General features: G+C 22.4%; 1 protein-coding gene across 1 annotated transcript; it reads left to right on the forward strand.

Annotated features, from left to right (window-relative positions):
- The first annotated feature begins 5597 nt into the window (after positions 1-5597).
- LOC105367127 (ABC transporter H family member 2-like) lies at positions 5598-12988 on the forward strand. The gene is made up of 5 exons (XM_011505788.1): positions 5598-5728; positions 9243-9458; positions 9537-9673; positions 12670-12720; positions 12795-12988. The coding sequence occupies exons 1-5, from the start codon at positions 5672-5674 to the stop codon at positions 12799-12801; spliced, it is 468 nt and encodes a 155-aa protein (XP_011504090.1). The 5' UTR covers positions 5598-5671; the 3' UTR covers positions 12802-12988.
- The last annotated feature ends 6316 nt before the right edge of the window (positions 12989-19304 follow it).

The following is a 19304-nucleotide window of genomic DNA, read 5'->3' on the forward strand; positions in this document are numbered from 1 at the left end:
ATAATAGATTTTAAAAATATTTACTAAATAAAAAATATTTAAACAATTATTCCCAACATATTTTGATAATATTTTCAAGATGCAAACGTTTATTTTTTAAAACACTTCATTTTGAATTGTCGAAATTGATATTTTTAAGTAAAATCAGCTTCTTCGGAAAGATTACATTTAATATTGTTATGTATCAAAGTAAGTTTTACTATTTATAAATCTAGAACTTCTATTAATATTAAAAATAATCTTTAGGTATAAATAATTAATGAAAATAATTATAAAAGCAAATGCTAGTCAAAATGATAATATGAAACAATTAAAAAACTAAAAAGTTACGAGATAAAAATTATATATGAAATAAAAGATAAAAGTTACGAGGTTCGAAGATTATTAAAAGATCGTAGAAAAGAAATAAAGAAAATAGATGTAAAGCATATAATATTTAAAAACCAAATGTCTATTAAGATTTGTATAAATACACTATATGTAGATAGCGGAAAAAGCCGGCGAATTTTCTGGTATTTAATTCTCAAACAAGTGTAGCGGTGATTTATCATTATGCTGAAGCAACTAGAGCACATGAATTTACCTCGCGGTTGAAATTTTCAATCGATATAATAAGTTATTCTACTGAGTTCTCTTTGCGTTGCTAATGGAAGGACGGACGGCTAGATTCAGTTGAATCGGACAAATGCGACTCCAAGTTGCTATGTATAATAAGATTAAATTAGTACAACAAAAGATAGCCAGGAGAAAAAAGTTGTTACTGTTGAAAAGGATAAGAAGTATGAGCTAATAATATTTATAGCGAGAGGCTTAATTAAAATATTAATAAATATCGAAAATTATGAAATCATGTAATCTTTCTTTTATAAATCTGCTCAATTAAAATTTAGTTTCTAATATATATGTTTTTTTAATAAATTAAAAAACTGATTGATGAGGTAATAAAGATAATCAAGATAATAAATTATATTTGAATATACTATGTGATTTAAAAACTGGAATTATATTGGATTTTATTAAGATTATTTATTATAAATTTATAAATATTAACTGATCATGTAAAAAAACCTAAATAAAAATACATTTATTAACTTATAATTAAAACAATGGAATAGTAAAAATATGAATACATAAAATACCATGAATTATCTATGAATGAGATGTTAAAATTAATCTCACTAAATATAGAACTCTGAACTATTTTTTCTTTAAAAAAGTATTAATATCTATCAAATTTAAAAAAAAAAAACATGAAATAATAATGCAAAATAAAAGATAATCAATAATAAATAATACATAAAATTCAAAAACACATAAGATTATTGTATTTGTCTTATCAAAATTAAATATAAGTATTTGATCGTAAATTTTGAACAAAATTATAATTACGTATGCTTTTATATTGATCGAAAAAATTTTTTGAAATTTTTAAAATTAATTTTTCCGAATCAAAATGGTATAACAAAATTTATTATTCTATTGGAAACAAAAAATAGTTTTAGCTGAGTTATATATAAGAAAAGAAAAAATTTAATTTTCTAATGAAATTTAATATAATATATGATATTTATATCGTTGGATTTAAGAAAAATTTGAAGATTGTAATGTATTAAATATTGAACATTGAATATATAAATTACAATGTTCAAATTTTGTTACGAACCTTATGGCATAAATATCACAGATTCCAAAAGAAAATTCAAAATTTTCTTTTCTATGTGGTACAATTATAATATTATATATATATATATATTAAATTCTAAATTAATGTTGAATCTAAAAATTCGAAAAATACTAATTATTGAATGCGAATATATAATATAAAAATAAGTATCTATTAGTATATTACTAGTATAGTCTAATAGTATATAAGTATTCTACTATAAATAATAAAGAGAGATTTGATGGGATAAGAATATTTTCAAGAATAGATACAGATTTTTCTTTGAATTTTATGAGAAAAGAAGTTAATGTTATATATCTATATAGTTTAACTATATTTTATTACATTATCTTTGAAAAATACAATAAAATTATTATAAAAAGTATTATTATTCTATACAGTTACATTTTTAACTACAGATCTTTTTATAATAATTGAATCCTGAACATTTTATTTGAAACTTTGGCTTTGAATACAATGTATTACTAAAATTAATGTTCTTTAATTCAATACTGATAAATTGTTTACCCAGAAATTTTATATTATTTCATGTTAAATTAAAATCATTACTAAATTATTATTAAATTTGCTAGATAATTCTTGAAGAACAGCAGATTATAAAAATTCATAGTTTTAACTTAAATCGTTGTTATTTTATACAAAATAATTAATTCTGCTATATTTTCATTTTTATTTATGAAAAATTCAAACGCAATATTATAACATAAATTATAACTAAGTTGTTTTGAATGATGGTCTGATAATGAAAATGAAAGATTTATGTACTCTTAAAAATGCATTGATGTATTAAATTAATATTTATATATGTAATTTTAGTTGATCGTAATTTTAATAATATGAAATTAAAATTTTTTTTAATGAACAATTTATCAATTTTAAAATAATGTTTAAGGTTCTGAATGATTATATTTATGTAATAAAATAATATTTACATAATACAATTTATTAATACTTACATTCAATGAAAATATGAGAAAATTCAGATATGATCTGTAACATGAGTCTATGAAAAGTAAAGGAAATCCAGTATGGAAAGTAAAAATAAAAATAAATTTTCTTTAATTATTTTTGGATTGTATAGTAATATTAAAAGTAACTATTTAGAAATAATAATCTTATAAAATATTTAAATTCTGGCTTAAAGATATAATATGAAATGAATATTAATAAAATTATCGTATGAATATTCTATCTATATCCTTAAAGAATGAGATTTCATTTTTTCTATACATCGAAACTTTCCGATGCTCACCTTTGAAGCGGACGTAACCAATCCTTGGCTGACCTGGAAAACATAAAGGACTTCACAGTAGCGAGTCTCAATTCACTTCGAACAGCCAATTCTCAAAGTCGCTAATTCGTTGCTTATCAAAAGCGTAAGAGCGAACGAGAACGGCTATAAATTAAATTAACATATAAAGAAATAAAGTACCCAAGTTCTTGTATGGCTTTGACGCACTAACTGCTTTATGTATACATGCACAAAAAAGTTCTTAATTAAAAAGTAGGCAAAGCGATGAACGACAGGCACGCCGGGCAATTTATGATTCGTTAGTAACGCTCGAATGGCTACACACATTGCCATTACAAGTTGAAACCGATTAGAAGTCTGGAAGAAGAAAACTTGACGGTCAAAATTATGCTCCTGAAAGCTTCCATTTCTATCTCACTTTTTAAGGAACGAAATTACAATTTTTTTTCTACTTTATATTAAAAACTTACAGATCTTTAAGTGCAAAGACAATGAATTTTTTTCTATAAATTTTTCATATTTGGATTTTATTTTCTTTGGAAATTTTGAAATTGTTTGAGATTTAATAATGTTTTAAATATCAAAATTTTCATGTTTATCGTAGATTACGTTTTTGTTAATAATATTTTATTGCATTTTTCAAGTATAATCATAAAAACAATGTAATAAAAAAATAATAATTGTTGTGCTTTAACGAAAACATAATTTTTAAAAAAATAGTACTGTAAATATAATTTCACTATTTCAATTATACATACACAGTAGAATTATTAAAACATAATTTTAATTTTATTTTGGAAACAATTTAAATCTTTTTTTAAATTCACCCTAAATTATCCATTTAAGTGTATTTTATAAATTTTTTTCTATGTATAAAAGTTATATATATATATATATATATATATATATATATTACACTTATATTATTCTATAATATAAACATTAATGACAAATAATTATATAACTACAGAAAAAATATATAAAAATTATAATACATTATTGAAAATATAATGAAAATATAAATACCTGTTATTATTACTGTTTATTTTCATATATTTTGAAAAATTTTCTGATAATACCACTTTATTTAGAAGCACTTTATCCAGATAATATTTTTACTACTATAAATTTTATAATATTTAATAATTATTAACAGGTAAATTGCTATTAAATATTTAAAATTGTTAATAATAGGATTATAATTACATTTTAAAAAAAATTTATTTTCATAAAACTTGTTGTAATAATATAAATTCTAACCCTTTTAAATAATGCTTATGATATAATTTGTATAATTTTTTTCAATTCTTCTATTGTTTAAATACAATATCCAGACATAATAAAACGTTGACTATAAGCACAGTTTATTCTATTGTGTAATACAAAACTTGTTTCATGTTAAGTACATAAAAAACTTCTTACAATTTCAGTAAATTGAAATGTCTTTCAGAAGTATAATTTTAGATATGGAAGGTAGTTAATAGAAAATTTTAAATGTGCATTTCTTTTATAAAATATACTTTATAATAGTAAATATTAAAAATGAATGTCATAAATGAATACTAACATATAAAAAATAAAATCAAAAATTTATTATTGATACAATATAAATCACAATGAAATCAATACTTTTGTGCAGTATTAATATTAGCTTAATATAATTTGTAATATTTATCGGAGTAGAAGTTTATGTTTTAACTGGTCTTTAAAGATTGTATTTAATATTAGAAAACTAAATTGAAGATGTTTATATAAAAATATGTATTATTAAAAATCGTCTATATAAAGTAGAGAAAAAATATTTCACCAATATAACTTTTTTATATTTTTTTAATTATTTCATGATATTACGTGATAATTTAAAGTTTAATATAAGTTTATTATTAATTAACAGAAAGTTTTTATACAATTAAAAAAATTAATTCATAAATTAAACATTTATTTAATTATATTTAATTTATCTTTATATTAATATAACTTCATTTACTATACTATACTACAGCTTATATTATTAATAATTATTATTTTTGTGTATTTTACAAACATTATAAATATGATAAATATGTTAAGTCAATTATAAAAATTTAAAATTTTCAATTGTATAATATTAAAATAACCTTACACTGTTATAATCATTAAATTGTCTCTAAACAATTGCTTTGAATAGGGATAAATATATTTTGTACGTTGATCTGTAAATAAATATTATTTAAATGTAAATGCGAATATTACTATTCATTATGTTGTATCTGTGAATTTGAAAATGTAGTATACGAAATAGTTCTATTTAGATTATTGAATAAACATATTTTAAATAAATAGTATATCGCAGGAAAAATCATGAATAAATCTAAATCGAAATATATTTAACAAATGATTTACTTTAGGCTTTAAAAGTAAAATACTAAACCCAAACAAAGTTATAATCTAAATTTTTTATTCCTAGATATATATATATATATTACAATTATTACAATATTAATATTGAAAATTTTTTTAATAATTTTAAATACGTTATTCTCACTCCCCAACAACATTCGTTATCGACTTCTCGAAACTTATTGTACCAATCGCAATTGCAAACTTCCTGTGCAAATTATCGTACGCCCTCTATGAACGAAAAACTTTTCATCCGGTTGGATCGTTATAAGAACCCACGATCGGTCCATCGTAAGTCAGTCGCATTCGACCAAACATTAGAACACGAAGACAGCGGTCAGAACCAATTCCTCATTATGACGATCATCAACGCTTGCGTTATCCTTGTCGCCGTTGGCGGTGCTTTGGCTCAGGTCGGTATACTAGTGATACACTCAAAGAAATGAGCATGCCAAGTAATTCAAAAATGGCTTTTGATTTTAACCACGCTTATTTTTAAAGAAATATAAAATTAATATTTCAAATTCGTTTATTTTCAATTGTTATATAATAATATGATATTTTAAACTTAAATAAGTACTTTTAGTAAAATAATTAGAAAAAAAAGATTGTCGAAATGAGAAATATCGTAATATTTATTTTTACTTTTGTTTGTATAACGTAGAATTATAATATAAAAAACTATTGTTAATATTAGTGAACAGAAATTGTATTTGAACAAATTGAGATAAATTTATGGCTTAATGTGTTCAAAAATGAGACTGAATAACTAACTGTTATTTAAACATTCAATTCCATTATATTTGTGATTTGGTATTTTTGATAATCATTAATATTTAATAACATATTTTTAATAATGTTTTTATTTTTTATGAAAATAAGTGTGTTGTTAAAAAGATGTTAAAAAATTGAAAATCATCTTAAGTTGTAGATTGTTTAAATTTATATTTTTATAATTATTTACTGCTAGTAAATATAATAATTTATGAAATCAAGAATTTATTTAAAAAATATTACAATTTTTATAGTGTATATTGAAATTATGCTTATTGAATTCATATACATATTAAATTTAATTATTGTATTCTTTAAAATCATTAAAATGAAGTGAATTTTTCTTTTAAATTAAAATTCTAAATATTAAACATCATAATATAAAACTGAATATTGTAATATAACAAAAAATGTACTTTGTGAATCCACTAAATAGAGAAGTCCATTATTCAAATATTCGAAAAAAAATTTACTTTATATGCTCACATATAATACAACTCATGGAAAAACAAAACTTATACTTAATCTATTGATAAAAATCTGACAACTAGTGAACATTTTTGCATATGAAACAGCAATATGAAAGAATAAAAAAAAAGATTCACGTCTCTGATATGACACTTAAGAATACTTCCCAGCATTGTTTATAATAGGTTAGACGGTGGGATGGGACGGGAGTAAAAGAAAACTGAAAAAGGAAGCAAACAAATAAAGAAGAAGAAACAGTGACAGAGACAATATTGGCATGAAAAATCATCAACTTATGCCAATGTTTTTGCCTCTTCCCAGAGGATTTCTTAGTTAGATATAGAATAAAACTAAATGAAATAAAATCTTATAGAAATTGTCATATTTTTATTCAGATATATATAATAATATTAGAGTATATTAATTATTATATATATATACTGGGTTTTATGATCTTTAATTAGATGTTAACATTTTTAAAAATATAAAATTTTTTTTGTTACTAGAAAATAAAAATTTTTTCTTACATTAAATAATATTATTAATAGATTTTAAAATAAATAGTTGCATAGTAAATACATTTTTCACTAATATATATGATATGTAGTATTTAGAATTGCTTCCTAAATTATATAAAATAATTGTATAAATATATAATAAAATATAAAATACTATTGTACCAAAAAACATGAAAATCCATTATGAAAATGAGATCAAGAAGTAACAATATAGATCTAAAAAATTATAAAAAATAATTTTCAATATAAAAACAATAGTTCTAATGCAAAGTTAAAAATAGATAAGAGAAATAGCCACTCATAATGTAGAACACAAGTGCACATATGGAACATGTGTATAACGCGTTCAATTATGAAAAGCAAATAGACTGAGGTAGAGGTGATGATTTGCAAAATATAGAACTCTTATGTAGATAGGTGTAATCGTATTATATTAAAGTAGAAAGATCCTTTTTTCAGATTTCATCTTCCATCTCTTCAGTCAAACTCATAGTTTTTTGCATCATCGCATCTATACTGATTTCGTATGTCCATTTATGAAAGAAAATAGAACTAAAAGTCAAGTATATAATTGTAAAATTACAATATTATTTGACTTTTATATCTTGGCTATGATTCATCTTTTTTGTTTAAAAAATAAAAAATGTGATCTCTTACCAAACCCCGTGCAAGCATGTAAAAATTGAATGTAGATAGTACTCAACGGATTAAAATTAATATGTTTTTAGTATAAAAATTAAATAAAACTATATAGTAATAATAATTATATAAACTCTTAATTGTTTATAAGAAATTGAAAACAATTATTAAAATTATGTCGATAATAGAAATTTATAAATTTATAATATCTATGGGATGAAGTAGACTTTTGAATTCAACATCAACTTATTCAAGTAAATTATGGAATTTTACCCCTTTTTTCTGACAAGCAATAAAAAAAAATTAAGTAAATACATTATTAATTTACTTTATTTATAGAAATATCTATGCTTATTAGGAAACAACAATTTTGATATTATTAATAAATATTTACGTAAGTATTTAACAAACGTTTTTTTAAATGCTACTTTTTGACATCATTTACATAAAATTATGTAGAATGTATGAATAAATATGAATTCAATAAATAAATGTAAGCTTTTAAATAGATGACTGAACACTGATAATGTTAGAACACTAATGCATAGATTATTATGAACAAACAAATTACTTCATCCATTTTGCTTGTAAATTCTATTATTACTCAAAAAGTTAAATAATATATCTAATTCTCTCCAATCTTAATTTGAAAATGATAATAGCTCCTATACTTAATTTAATAATATTTTATCCTTATAAATATTCATTGGCATAATCTGTATAGTTTGTATAGAACATAAAGTGTTCAATATTTTATACTTATACAGTATTAAATAATACAAACGTGCAGTATAATCTTTAATTTTACGCGATTGAAAAGCACGAAAGGAAAAGAAAATTATACTCTAGACATCATATCCACTACATATTTATAATAGTACTGTTTGAATATTTTTCATAAAATATTTCAATTTATGCATCTAAGTACGTTGAAATTGATATTTTAATAATTAAAGCAAAAAAATGTAATGCATGGCTCAGAAATAGAAATTTTACTTGTTACATCGTATTTCAAATCAACTTTGGACTATGTATTTTTTTTTATTATTTTTTTCCGAGCGACTGCATTTGTTTACTGACAAGAAATATTTTATAATCGCATATTCTTTTAATTCTACTAGGAACATTCTATGGTAAATGTGAATGTTGAAAATTAATTATTAATTGTAAAACATACTTAAAATTTATATTTTACGTAAATGTATTTGTAAATGTAATCTTGTCACACACACACACACACACACACACACACACACACACACACACACATATATATATATATATATATATATATATATATATATATAGTATACGTGAAAAAATATAATAATATTTTAATTTAATACTTTTTATAATCGACACGAATTATTTTTATATGCAAATACTTTTGTTCGATAAGAGAAATAGAAGACAATTCAGTAAATTAGTTGTAATTTATTTATTATGTTGAAACATTGCGGTTCATCTTCACGAACAAAAACTACAATTTTGTCTCATCGAATCGATATTTCTCCCATACTTTTCGCAGTACCAGGGCTATGATCCCCTGTCAGGATATGCGCCAGTTCCATGCGGACCACAGTTTCCTCCACCACCAGTAATGTTGCCATACGGATATGACAACAATGCCAACCACAACCAAAACATCAATGTCAATGACAACTACAATGCCAATGCAGCCCGACCGATCTATCCTGCAGCTCCATACTACCCGAAGGACCCGTTCTATCCTGAACTACCCATGGTATATCCGACTTCCAGTTACTTTGCTCGACCGAAGAATCCATTCTTTATTGAACCGGCTTACTACCCCGAACCACAGGCGATTCTTCCACGACAAGGACCGATGCCTTTTGGAGGAGGTTACGGATACGACGGAAACAACAACGCTAACGAGAACGTCAACACCAACATCAACGCCAATGCCTTCCGTAGGAAACTGCATGGCTCGAGTAACGAGTAAGGCTTTCGATGGGGGCTTTCCATAACTCTTTCTCTTTGCTTGCTTTTTCTCTGTACTAATTCTCCTACTGATCTATTGTAAGTTGTAAATTAATATCTAAATACGATTTTACTGGCCGACCTACAATCCTTAATTCAGTCACATTTTCAACATAGCAGGAATTTATTGATAAAAATCTCCAATGGAGTATTGAAGGCTAATTTAAGCTTATACGTCTGCATAATCATGCACTAACTTTCTAGAAATTTGATATAATTTACTGGATGTTATTATAAATTTTTTGAGATATCGACTACTCTAGTTTTAAAATTACAAGCAAAAAGTTATTTGTCTATAGATTGCTGTCAAAATAATATAGAATAAAAACTATAATGAAATTGTGAATTGCTTATTAATAAGACAATGAATTATTTAAATTTTTTATAATGTCTCACTTAAATTAACTAAAATAAATAGAAGTAATTTTTTTTAATCTATTCTTCTAGTATCAATTATGTTAATTAATACGGAGGTTCAATTTCTAATTATACGATGCAAGTGCTATATTTTATTTTTGGTACTTATAGAGAATTACAATAAAAATATGTAATTATTAGACAAACCTTCTTAGATCATTATTAAAAATTTTTTTTTTATAAATGCAAATTTTTAGCTACGTATAGTTTTATATATTCGATTATCAAACAAAATCTACCAATCATATGTTGTTACATATTTGTTTGTTTATTTTATATTTTGTATAAAGGAAATTAGCTTGATACAAGAATTGGACTTTCGAGGTAAAATAATAAAATCTATAATATTTCTTTATAGTATAAAAAAATATTTAATTCAAAAAAGGATTTGAACATATTGGTGAAATAGGGCGTGATAAAAGACAATGAACGTTTGATGCATTGTAAACATAAAGTCTAAACATATATATTGAATATAGCAATAATTCACCAACATTAGTAAGTTTTGTCATTTTTGTTAATATTATTAAAAAAATATTTTAATACTAATCGTTTTTTGGTTTTTCAATAAATCATCAGCTACCATAAAAATTTTTTACACTGTAGCAAAATTGCATTTAGCAATATTTAATGAAAAATACTGTTCAAATTCTTTTTTAACTTTAAAAAGTTTAGTAGTATTCTAGTAATTTTTGTTCTGTTTCATTTTGACATGGCACATAACATAAATTCTTTTACGATAGTAATTTTATTAAAAATATTATGTAAGCTTTCTGTTTAAATTTTTTATGCAATAATTAAAAAATAATAATGAAAACAATAAATAAAATTGTAAGGAGATTTCCAAGAAATTGTTAAAAATGTTTAAAAAAGTACTTTACAAATTTTCAAATAAATTATTATATTATTATTTTAAGTAGAACATGAAATTATTTTGAATGTGTAATTAAGAAGATTATTAATTTTATCGATGTATAGAAATGGCATTTATCTTATTATAAATACATATAAATCCGTAAACAAAAAATTTAAACAGGAAAGCCTTATTTAAAGCTTCACATTATTGTGCATATTTTCTAATTATATGAAATTTTAGCATAACTTTATTCTATCTAATTCTATTTTGCTTTTAGTTATTCATATGTAGTAAGTTCATATGTAGTATTAACTAAGATTATTAAATTAAATTTAAAATATTTAAATCAAAATATTTAAATATAAAAAATCTACAAATAAACAATTTTCAGAACTTTGCTTAAGTTCATGTGTCTATAGATCTCTTCATTATATTTTAAACTTCCAAAAGCAGTAAGTACAAAAATTTGTCAACTTGTCATTTATTAGTCTTTTTATAGGAAAATTCCAAGAAATAGTATAAAATAACTATTCTTATATTTATTTCGCTTTCTATTATGAGCTCGGTAACAAGGATCAAAGATTTAAATTCGTAATGAAAATTATATTTATAATATGATAGCTTCAACTTTTTACGATTCTTTTAAATTTTCCGTCTATTATAATTTCTTCAAATGTCAAGTTTGTTACTCCATAATTAAAAATTTTCAACATTAAAATTAAAAAGTGCATGTTTTAATATGTTTATTTCTATAATACATTTACTAAATAATTCATGAAAATATAATAACAAAAACTTTTCGCATTCTAGTTTTCCTATTTTTCCCTTTTTTACTTTACACTTTCTTATAAATATTAATTCCTTTAAACGTTAATAATATACATATCAACATTTTTATAATATATCATAGTATGCTACTTAATAATTAACATATATGTTAATAAATAATATTAATGTTTAACAATTATTGCTTTATTTTTAATTAATAATATTAATTATAATACTTTACAAGTACATAACATTGAAGAGTATTGTATAACTTGGCTTATTTCTAAAAATTAAGTATTAATAACATCACTTTATGTTAAATTAAGGTTTGAATCAAAGTAACATGTATAACATATAACATATATAACATTGCGAAATAATTTTAATGCCTCCATTATAACTTTTCATTACGTTTTAGTATATAAATGCTCTAGATAAGTGAAGTCTAAAAGTTTTATCGACTTTATAAGTATGTCCCATTCAACATAACAATTTTTACTTAAAATTGTTACTAAGTTGTGGAAAACGATAAAGTTTAGAAAATTTCGTTTTTTAATACAACCCGTTTTAGAAAAATAAAAAATAAGTAAGTAAATGAAATTTTGAGTTACTAATATATAATTGTCATCTGTTTCTTTATTTAAAATACCTTGTTTACAAATTTATTGCCAAGGTGATTTTGGGGTCTGTTTCCACATAATAATTATATTTTTAAATACTTTTAAGTTAGTTAGAATAAATAAAGTAATAAGCTCAGAAAATTGTGTTAGAACTCTAGATTTCAATCAACATGCATTTTGAAATGATTACTAACACTGAATCTAAAGCATGTGCTAGACGACACTATCTAGATTTTCTATTATTCTACTGAATAAATAAGAACGCCTCAGAGACTTTTCTTTCTCATCCACAGGGATACCAATGTCAACACCAATACCAACACGAATACCAATTCCCTCGAGCCGTTCGTATTCAAATATCTATATCAATAAACATTTTTCCTTACGAAAATATTAACGATTTATATTATATTTACAGTAAATAGATATCCAATTCCATCTCCATGGGAGGGACCGCGTCAAAGTATCAAGGATTGTCAAGGTATTGACAATCTCTTGTTTAAAATGTCAAGTGCCCCGCTTTTGCAGCTTGGATTTTTGGTCCTGCCACCCATCGATTTGAATAATAATGAATGTCCCTGCCCCTATTAAACAGGATGACAGCACTGCTTTTTTTAACTGGATTTGATTGTGATTAATAAATCGAAATCAACATTACAAAAATATAAATGATTTTGTGCTTTCTTTCTTTACTTTTCATTTATTCTGATTTTCTACGTAGCGTTAATATTAAGAATTCTGAAATACAATTAAATATGTACTAAACTTTTATGATCAATTAAATAATAAAATTGAATTTCGAATTTATTTAATAGACTTTCCAAGATTCCAAAAATTTCTTATGAAATTAATTTTTTTTGTTAATATTTCATCTTTTTAGTATCAGCACTATACTCAAAATGTGATGACGATTCTTAACATCATTATTTCAATTTACATTATTATTTTATTATTTTACTTTATTACTTTCACACTGCATCTGTTATTATATTTATTACAATATTATTTATATATAAATTATTAAAAAAGTTTTATCATTAAAGATTATTTACAGTTAATTCTATAATGTTTGTAATAATATCTCTTTTCATTGAAATTAACTCAAATGCTATCTGAAACAATTCGAATAATTTTGAAACTTAGTTTTAAAGTGATCATTGAATCCATGTTCAAATTTATCAAAAATATTCAATATAATTATTTCACTTTTATAAATGAAAACTATTTTACTTGTTAACGTTCCTCTAGTAGTTGTCTAAAAAATTTCTAAAAGAAACTTAATGATTCAATAAATTATATGTATACAATTCCTTTAGATACCTCATTTAAATAATTGCAATTATTCATGAAATTATATATTAAATATGAAAATATTTTTGTGAATATACATATATATATATATATATGTGTGTGTGTGTGTGTGTGTGTGTGTGTGTGTGTGAAGTTAATTCAATGACCAAAAGTTGACCAAAATCATTTGAAAGATTTTGTTTTATATCTAGTTAATATTTTAAAAATTGAAAAAATATATTTTTTAAATTACGAAAGATAAAAATATAACAATGACTATAAAATAGCATTACTTATTTGTTATGTATTTTCAATAAAATTAAAATTAGAGTATAGAATAATGTATAACTAATTAAACAAAATTGCACAATAATAGGATAAATTATTTCACAATAGTGCAACTTTCTAACAATAATAGAATTTCATAAGCACAAAATGTATATTTAATTTATGCTTTATAATTACTCTAAATTATATTTCTATTATTTGTAATCGTACACATTTATGCTTATAGAAATACTAGAAAAGTCTTGGAATATAACTTATATATAATACTTTTTAGAATCATTAATTTCAATAGATGTAATTTTAAATTATATGATATTTAAAAAATAACATATTTAATACATTAATTAAAATATTCTTAAATAAGTAGTTAACAGTAGAATTTTTATAAAATTTCAAACGTAGATCCTACATATAAGATATAAAATATACTGTAGCAAAACAGAATGTTAGAATAGTTAGTTTAGGAAAGTAATTTATGTATTTAAATTTTAATTATGCTCTTGAATTTATTTATCTATGTTCAATGGCAAAGAAAGCAACAAATATTAAATTATATAAACAATAATATATGATTATTAGATAATATATAATGTAGAAGACCTATCGTTAAAAAGTAATTATAAACATAAAGTGAGAAAAAAATATGAATTTATAAGTTTATTATTGCAATTTTTGTATTTCCTTTGATATAATTACAAGTAGTCTCTGGTATATCGACTCAACTTTTTAAAATAATTAACAGTTATTCGAAGTTACAACGAATATCAAAGATGTAATAAAAAAGTATTATATATTGCTTAATTTATCTATTTACATCTATTAATAATTAAATGCACCTGCTTACTTCACATATAAAAGCTGAAAATAAGATTATAACAGTTCTGTAGTGGTATAATTCATTATTTAATCCCATATTAATATATTAATTTTTGATCGTTTGAAATAATTAATTTTACATGATAATATTTTTAATAAGTACAGAATTATTAAATTTGTGATACCTAATTTTTATACATGAATCAGTTATATTATGCATATTGCCTGTAATTAATCAAGTTTAAAACAATCCTAAATTTTATTTACTGTTAAATTTATTAAATACGTGCTATTAAAACTCTTTATTACAGAAACTAAATTATACGGTATTTTTCATTTTTCATTTTTATATAAAAAATTGAAAAATAATTGAAATATTTTTGTATTAAAAAAAAAGAAGATTAATCAATTTGAGAGTATATAATTTATTTTATTTTAATACGTCCATGCTTACGAATAATGTGTTTCAAATTTAATATTCAATTTTATCTTCTATTAATTTTCATCTCGCAAATGTTTCTCCTTCATATCCAACCGTAGATAATTTACTAATACGTATCCCGTATTCTTCTTTTAACTCCCCAATACTAATTAATTGCTTATTCTACTTTCATACTAAAAATTCATTTCAAGTTTAACTTATATATATGAACTGAATATATAATGAACAATTTAATATTTGTTTAAAATTAAAAAAATACATAAAAAAATGATTTATAGTTTATATTTAGTATATTTTATATAATAATTACTTCTACAAATAGAAAAATGAACTTAAAGAAATGATTCTTTTATGTTACGGTTTCGACAATTATTTAAAATACAGCAGACATTTGTTTGAATCATAAAAATATGCATATTGAAAAGTTACTTATATATTTTCAAGAATATTTAATATTACACACGCGCGCGCGCGCACACACACACACACACACACACACACACACACACACACACACATATATATATATATATATATATATATATTATGACACAAATAGAGTTTTAGATTTATTGGAAATTTGCTAATAATGGAATATAAAATTTTAAGAAAATATTAATTTATATTCGAACGATGGATATAGATAATGGGAAAATGAAATAAAAGTTCTTTTGGTAAAATTCAAGTTCCATCGGAAATATTTTTTTTTCAGTTCAATACCCATGAATTTCAAAAGAATAATATTCAGAAACTTGTATTTAAAAGCCGCTGGATGACAATGAAAAAGTAAAATAGAAAAATTTTGCTAAGAGCAAGAGCCAAAATCGTTGCACCTGTAATTATAAAGAGGATTTATAATACCTACCGACTGAAATATGGCAAAACAGGAAAACTCGAAGGATAACGGAAAAGCGTCAAATATGACTAAAGGTTACTTGCAATCTAATACCGTAATATTTTGTGAATTGCACGCTCATGCCTTAAACACATAGACCATATTCCTGTCAACTCTACTTTTCTTTCATTTTCTTTTGGCTTATCCTATTTTTTAGGTACATAAATATATCTGTACTTGGTAGGTGAAAGCAATATCGAAGCACAAACGAGCTATGAATGCTAATATTTTCTACTCGTATCTTTTTTTCTTTTAGTCAAGATTCTCCATTTCTATATCCCGTTTTTTCGTTCAGTCAAGTTGTCTGCTCTCACAATGTCTCTGGAGATTTATGTAACGTGCGTCACATACATTTTTACGTGAAACTGGCTTCTTGTCGACAATGATGAAAGCACCAATGATAAGAGTAAAAGAAAGATAAATGAATCATATGTATCAAAAAATTGAAGGACATAAGAAAAAATTTTTTAAATTTATTAATGAGAAAGCAGATACGTCGATCTGTTTTCAATAGAAAATATTAAGTAACTTTCTGTATGAAAAAATATTCGTTAGTGTTTCGAATATTAAAAATTAAAGTGATGTTAGACATATAATAGATTTTTACAAAAAACTAAGAAATATAAGCCACTTACAAATAAATATATGATTTTTTAATACATACATAAGTGAAGATTTCAGGTATAAAACTATTAACAGATTAAATACAAATACGTAATATACACTTAATATATATTAAGTATTAATACTTAATTATATATTTATATATATATATATATATATATATATACTTAATTATATACTAAAATTAATACTTAATATATACTTAATACATATAATATACTCAATATTATAAATAAAATTATTCATTTAATTGTGAAATTAAATACTATTTTTTAATTACAACATCATATATAAATGCAAAGTTATTTTTATAACCATGTTTGTTGATTGGAGATTTTCATATATAACAAATATTTCATTAAATTTATATAATGAATATATTAGTCATTTTTATAAATTTTAATAATTAATGATCATAAGATATAATTTTTATTGTATCTAGTAGCTAAAAATTATTATTAGACTGCTAAATTTAGGTCAGCTGATGTTAATTAAGTCGGGTGGAACAGTTTTAAAACTGCTTGTGATAATTTATAAAATTACAAGACAGTTTGAAAATTACAAATTTGATTATTACTGCAACATACTCTCTACTTAAAAAAAGTATTATGTGTTAACACGAAAGATTTTAATTGTCATCGTAAAGGTTTTATTATATTTAGCTAGATTAGATAAGAAAACTATATTTAATATTATTTTATTGAAGGTCGACCATGTTTATTTATGTACTATTTAATACTAAAATGATATAATTCTAGAAATTATAATGTTTTTGAAATTTTAAGCTTTCACTTATTTTTGAAATTCATTGAGGATTACAATCTTATAAGTATCGACATAAAAAAGAGCAAATATTACAATAATAGTGTATAAATTATATATTCTGATAAGACTCAAAATGATACAAAATGATTAACGTCATATAATAATTTCATTTAATGCATACCATAATAATGTATCATTATGTATACATACACTTATTCTATTCCTACAATGCATCATTAAGCAAAATATAATTTTTTCGAGAAGATTATGAATGGAATTTAATTTTAAAAATAAATAATTCTAAAAAATAAAAAAATACAAGGAATATGAAATTCGCTCATTAATAAATGTACCAATAAATTATTTATTAATATTTCCATCATCAACAAATCGTGATTTCTTTGAAAATATGCAAATTTAAATTTAAAGGTTAAAATTAATTTTTGGAAACATTCAATTTTCACTTATAATCAATGGTATTATTCGGTAAGTAATTATATTCCTACACAAAATACTTTCTATTAAATTTCAAATAATTATATTAAGTAACTTATTTTTTCTATAAATAAGCCATTATAATTTTATGTAAATAATCATACGATATCATCCGATATCGATATCATTGATTTAAATGCTTTTGGATATCTAACGTACATGTATATGAAAAATTGTACAAAATACAAAATATACAGCGTGAAAAAATTTAATATTAAGTTAATGTTGTCAGTTCTTCATAATAGAAATTTTACACGAAAGCTGGAAGCGAGCTCATATTTAGTTACGTATAGAAAAATATTAAAATTCAGACTATCCCAATCGAACAAATATATTAAGGAAAAGAAAATTGTATGGCAATTCTATAATTTATAAAATTATTCAAAACCATTTCATTTTTGCTACTAAATATTTTAATACTTTATTTACAATTTTTCTTAGGTACTTCTTATAATAATATTCATAGATTAAAAGAAATAAAATATAGGTATAAGTGAAAATTATATATTGTATTATAAGTTATACATTTGAATATTTAATTTTGCATTACATATAAATATAAATACAATAGTTTTTATAATATTTAAGTCTACTTATTAAAAGCAACTTTTATTTTAAAAGATGTTTAAATTATTTTTAATTGCTAGACAAAATAAAATTATAATATAAAGTTATCAGTTTTATGTATTATGAACACAGTGATACTTTGGAAATATTAGTATTGAATTGAGTCAAGCTTCATTGACATTGTCGCCAATGTACTTTCCAATTTTTAGATAAATACGATTTATATAATCTACATTCAGCTCCCATTATAAATAAATCAATCATTATTTCGTATTACTATAGACAAGCTTCTGACTCATTGCTTTCCTTCTCTTTCATAATTCAAGTTAACTAGTATAAATATTATCGTGAGTTATAAACAATCAACTCATTCTGATTATTAGATTAAAGGCACAGTTTACAAATGTCAAAATACAGATTAAATATTAAATTAAATTGTATTTGGGAACTTGGACCTATTCTTGAAACCACAATAATAATCTGCGATAAGTAAAAGAAAATATACCCGAAGTTTTAAAATGGTAAACCGTTTTATCGGTTATTTAGAATTAGAATTGAGTGTTAAATACTTAAAAGTCACAAAATTTTCAAATAATTTATAATCCAAATGATGATTTTGACAATCAGTGAGTTTAGAGTATGAACAACCTGAAATTGAGATGTGCGAAAGTATATTAAATATGGGAGTGAATTGTATTTTTTATGAAATAGGTTATATAAATATGCAAAAGTATCTATAATTTATT

The sequence above is a fragment of the Ceratosolen solmsi genome, unplaced genomic scaffold (genome assembly GCF_000503995.2).
Source record: "Ceratosolen solmsi marchali unplaced genomic scaffold, CerSol_1.0 scaffold10, whole genome shotgun sequence".
Lineage (NCBI taxonomy): Eukaryota > Metazoa > Arthropoda > Insecta > Hymenoptera > Agaonidae > Ceratosolen > Ceratosolen solmsi.

Coding starts and splice junctions, on each gene's coding strand:
- LOC105367127 (XM_011505788.1), top strand. CDS start 5,672: ATGACGATCATCAACGCTTGCGTTATCCTTGTCGCCGTTGGCGGTGCT. Junction 5,729..9,242: donor TTGGCGGTGCTTTGGCTCAG/GTCGGTATACTA, acceptor TACTTTTCGCAG/TACCAGGGCTATGATCCCCT. Junction 9,459..9,536: donor TCTATCCTGAACTACCCATG/GTATATCCGACT, acceptor CCCGAACCACAG/GCGATTCTTCCACGACAAGG.